The sequence below is a fragment of the Engraulis encrasicolus genome, chromosome 2, assembly GCF_034702125.1.
Source record: "Engraulis encrasicolus isolate BLACKSEA-1 chromosome 2, IST_EnEncr_1.0, whole genome shotgun sequence".
Lineage (NCBI taxonomy): Eukaryota > Metazoa > Chordata > Actinopteri > Clupeiformes > Engraulidae > Engraulis > Engraulis encrasicolus.
The window spans coordinates 31,268,517-31,273,516 of NC_085858.1; the positions used below are offsets into that span (position 1 = coordinate 31,268,517).

Sequence of the window (5,000 nt, forward strand, 5' to 3'; positions counted from 1 at the left end):
AGATTCCACTTTATTGAACACTTGCTGCATCACTCATGTACATGGCAGCATACCTGCTATCTATTTATACTTGACCCCTAGGACCCCTGGTGGGCCTATCTAAATGCCTGAATTAAAACAGTGCAACATCACATTACTACATTCCCTCCCCCCAAAGTCCAAAGTCCCAAAAATGTTTGTTGAATTTTTCTTCTTCTTTTTTTTCAAAACAAAACATGAACAAAGACTGAACTACGAGGTAGGGGTAGACTGCCCTCCTCGAGGCACCCACGGGGATTATTGTGCCCCAGGAAGGACATAGTCCTTGAGATAAGTGGGTGCCTGCCTAAGTCTGACTGGGAAACGTGGTTCCTCCTCAAGAGAAGGTTCAGGCGGCCCTGGGCCACCTGTCTCCAGTGCCGGCGGCTCTGGCTCCGGCTCTGGATCGGACAGTTCGGGAGGAGCCAGGTTTTCTGGTACGCTTTCCTCTTGAAAGGTGGCTTCCACTCTGTCCTGATCGTAACGAGGACGGATCTGGTCCTGATGTCGCCTGGCCACTTTTCCATCTTGTGTTTTCACCCTCCATGAAACTGGCCCTGTCCTTTCGATGAGCGTTGCAGGAATCCACTTCTGACCAGAATATCCTCTCACATAAACTTGGTCTGATTCTGTGAATGCTCTGTCTCGGGCATGCTTGTCATGATATTCTTTCTGCATGGCCTGTTTCTGTCCCACTTTGTCTCCAAGTGCAGGGCAAACTAAATCAAGAACACTCCTGAGTCTCCTATTCATGAGGAGCTCAGCTGGTGTGGACCCAGTTGTGGTCTGAGGGGTTGCTCGATACTTAAACAGGAACCTTGACACTTTTGTCTCCAGACTCCCCTCCCCCATCTTCCTGATTCCTTCCTTGAACACCCGCACTGCACGCTCTGCGCAGCCATTTGAAGATGGATGATAAGGTGCTGTGGTGACGTGCTTTATGCCATTCTTGGTAAGGAATTGTTTGAATTCGGCACTGACTAGACTAGGCCCATTGTCGCTGACCAGGACAGCTGGTATTCCATGAGTGGCGAATATGCTTCGCAACTTTTCTATGGTAGCGGTGGATGTTATAGTCTGCATTGGATGAGCTTCAATCCACTTCGAGTAAGCATCAATGACAATCAGGAACATTTTTCCTGAAACTGGCCCGCAAAAATCCACATGCAGTCTCATCCATGGTTGTGCGGGCCACTCCCACGGATGTAAGGGCGCTGCAGCTGGAGAGGCTTGGTTGATTTGACAAACGTGACATTTACGCACTGCTGCTTCCAGCTCAGCATCCATGTTCGGCCACCACACATAGCTCCGAGCTAGCATTTTGATCCTTGAGGCTCCTGGATGGGCCTCATGTAGTTCTTCTATCATGGTCTGTCTTCCTTGAGGGGGTATTATCACCCTGCTACCCCACAGTATACACCCATCCTCCATGCTCAGTTCATGCTGCCGTCTTACGTAGGGCTGGAGCTCAGGATCTGTGCAGGTGACGGGCCAAGAGCCTTGCCTCAGCCACTGCTGTATTCTTGACAGTACACGGTCTCTCCTGGTCCAGTCGCGGATCTGCTTGACTTGCACTGGTGTGCTATTCATGTGTTCCATAAGCATCACCACCTCCTCCTCCTGGGGCGTAGCCTTGGGACGGCTCGACAGAGGAAGTCTGCTCAAGGCATCGGCATTCCCATGTCTGGAGCCCTCCTTATACTCCAAGGTGTATTCATAGGCCGCGAGCATCAATGCCCACCTTTGCATTCTGGCAGCCGCCTGCTGTGGGATGCCCTTAAGCTCTCCAAAGAGACCCAGGAGTGGTTTGTGGTCTGTGACTATGGTACAATGTTTTCCATATAGGTACTGGTGGAATTTTTTTAGGCCAAATATTATAGCCAGAGCCTCCTTTTCCAGCTGAGAGTAACCACGTTCTGCCGATGACAAGGACCGTGACATGTATCCTATGGGTCTATCTGCGCCGTCTTGGAGCCGGTGGGATAACACTGCTCCCACGCCATATGGGGATGCATCACAGGCCAGGTAGAGGGGTTTTGTGTCATCAAAATGCATTAACAGTTGCTCAGACTGGAGGCACTTTTTCGCTGCGTCAAAGGCACTCTCATGACGTTTCTCCCATTTCCATGGCACTCCTTTTCTGAGGAGTTCATGCAGGGGCTCCAGCACAGTGGCTACATTCGGCAAGAAGCGATGATAATAGTTCAGCATCCCCAGGAATGACTTCAGCTGTGTCTGGTTTGTTGGTGCAGCTGCATTTGCAATGGCCTCAACTTTGTCTGCCACTGGTTGAATCCCTGCATGATTTATTCGGTAGCCCAGATACACCACCTCTGGCGCCATGAAAATGCATTTCTCTCGCTTAAGGCGGAGTCCTGCTGCATTCAGTCTGGACAGTACCGTCCCTAAATTCTGTAGATGGCTGGCATCGTCCTTCCCCGTCACAAGTATGTCGTCTACTCGCACCACCACCTGAGGAAGCCCCTGTAGTAAATTGTCCATGGTGCGCTGAAAAATGCCTGGGGCTGAGGACACCCCATAGGGCAGCCTGGTGTACTGATACAGTCCACGATGTGTGTTTATTGTTGTGAATGTCTTGGAATTTTCCTCCAGTGGTAGCTGCTGGTAAGCCTGAGACATGTCCAGTTTAGTGAACTTGTGCCCTCCTCCCAGCACTGCCAGCAAGTCTTCCGTCTTTGGAATTGGGTAGTTATCCAGCTTTGACACTGGATTCACTGTAACTTTGTAGTCACCGCATATCCTTATGCTTTTGTCTGGTTTGACTATGGGGACTATTGGGGCTGCCCACTCAGCAAAACTAACAGGCTCTAAGATCCCTTCTTTCTGTAGCCTGGTCAGCTCAGTTTCAACTTTTTCTTTGAGCGCATATGGCAAGGGCCTAGCCTTAAAGTAACGAGGCTTGGCCTCTGGGTCTACATAGATTTTAGCGGTAGCCCCCACTAGTGTGCCTAATTCACCTTTAAACACATCCTGGTGTTGTGACAGCAGAGTCTCTAACTCTTGCTGCTGTCCTTCTTGGAGTTTGAATATGGCTGTCCAGTCTAGTCTCACTGTCTTGAGCCAATCTCTACCCAATAGGTTTGGGCCCTCCCCTCTAACCACCAATAAAGGTAGCTGCTTCGTCTGTCCTTTGTAAATGACATTTGCATGCATCTTTCCTAGCACATCCACCCTATCTTTCGTGTAGGTGTACAGTTTTATTTTTGCAGGATGAAGTCTTCCACACCCTATCTGCCTGTATGTTCTCTCATTCACTATCGTCAAGCCTGCCCCCGTGTCAATTTCAAATGTGACGTCATGCCCGTTCACGGAAAGTTGTTCTCTGTATGGCTCGACTTTGTTCTCTCTCAAATTGTGCAGCATGTGTGTGTATTCCGGCTGTTCATCTTCGTTTTCTAACATGTGTGCTGCCCCTCGTGTGCTAAATCTGTTCTGTTTGGGCTGTCTCGCACTGTGGCATTTTCTAGCCAAATGCCCTTTCTTGCGGCAATTATGGCACACTGACTCTGCAAAACGGCAGTCCGCCGCTGCGTGCGTTCCTCCGCATCTAAAACACATCACATGCATTTTCTGGTCCGAGACCGGTGGCTGCACTTGGTGCACCGCCTCCTCTTGACCCACTGTTTTCTGCTGCAACTGTGCTACATCTTTCATGGCGGTTTCCATGGCTGTCGCTAATTCCAGTGCCCTCTCCCATGTCAGTTTGTCATCTGGTTCTGAAAGCAACCGGCGTTGGATGCGGTCGTCATTTATACCACACACCAGTCTATCTCTTAGCATGTCATTCAAAGATGTCCCGAAAGCACAGTGCTCAGAAAGTCTCCTAAGTTCCGCTACAAACGCAGCGACTGACAGGCCGTGATCTCTAACTTTTGAATGGAACTTAAATCTCTCCACGATAATGCTGCGTTTCGGTGCATAATGGTCAGTCAACAGTTTCAGTAAATCTGTCAGGGATTTATCTCCCGGCTTACCAGGTTGACACAAGTCTCTCAGTGTGGCGTAGGTTTTCCCTCCACATGCACTCAGGAAGATGGCCCGCTTTTGTCCGGCGTCGGTGATTTTATTTGCAGCAAAGTAAAATGCCAGCCGTTCCTCATACTGTTGCCAGTCATCAGCCTCCGGGTCATACTCTCCGATTTTTCCGTATGTTGCCATTATAAATTTTAAACTGTAGTCATCCTCGTCGCCAATGTAATAAAGTGACTCGTAGTCAACTTCGCAGATTCCACTTTATTGAACACTTGCTGCATCACTCATGTACATGGCAGCATACCTGCTATCTATTTATACTTGACCCCGAGGACCCCTGGTGGGCCTATCTAAATGCCTGAATTAAAACAGTGCAACATCACATTACTACATAAACAAAGTCTGCCTCCAATAGAATTGCTCAGATCTCGTAAAGGGCTGAGCCAAAAAATGCAGCATCACCGGGTACTTACAAGTCAAGGCGAGCGTGAGCATTACAACAGTATATTGAAATTGGCAGAAGTTCTCCTTTAAGCTACGTTCAGACATATCGCTACTAGTTACTTAAATCAATAGAATGGCTATGTGTTCCAGCAAGCCGAGTAGGCTAGGAGTGTACAAGCAATTCGATGTGGGCAGATTCCGAATTAAAAATATTTTAACTTTGAGCAAGGCAAGCTAGCGAGTAACCAATTGGAATGCAGAGTTCTGTACTTCTCGCTTGTGCATTGGCAGTCAAGGCCACAGGAACGTTTAGCGAACGTTCCATGAGCGAGTGGCGAGTAGGCTAGTGAACAACATACCATCCCTAATTCCTGGGAAACTGACTAATTTTGACTCCTTTCCCACTTTCTTCCTGATTTGATATTTTTTCCCGGAAATATCCAAGATTTTTCACATTATCAACAAAACACCGTCGGTCCAGTAGGCCTAATTATAGCCTACCCACGGCCCTGTCAGTTAGCCCGTAGAAGAGAGAGACAGAGAGG

General features: G+C 48.7%; 1 protein-coding gene across 1 annotated transcript in view; it reads right to left on the reverse strand.

Annotated features, from left to right (window-relative positions):
* LOC134461995 (uncharacterized protein K02A2.6-like) overlaps positions 1-4,402 on the reverse strand; it is a 4,423-nt gene extending 21 nt beyond the window's left edge. The window contains exon 1 of the mRNA XM_063214830.1: positions 1-4,402. This exon is cut by the window's left edge and continues 21 nt beyond it. Coding sequence (XP_063070900.1) covers positions 277-4,197 — 3,921 coding nt within the window. The 5' untranslated portion in view covers positions 4,198-4,402 and the 3' untranslated portion in view covers positions 1-276.
* Between the last annotated feature and the right edge of the window lie 598 nt (positions 4,403-5,000).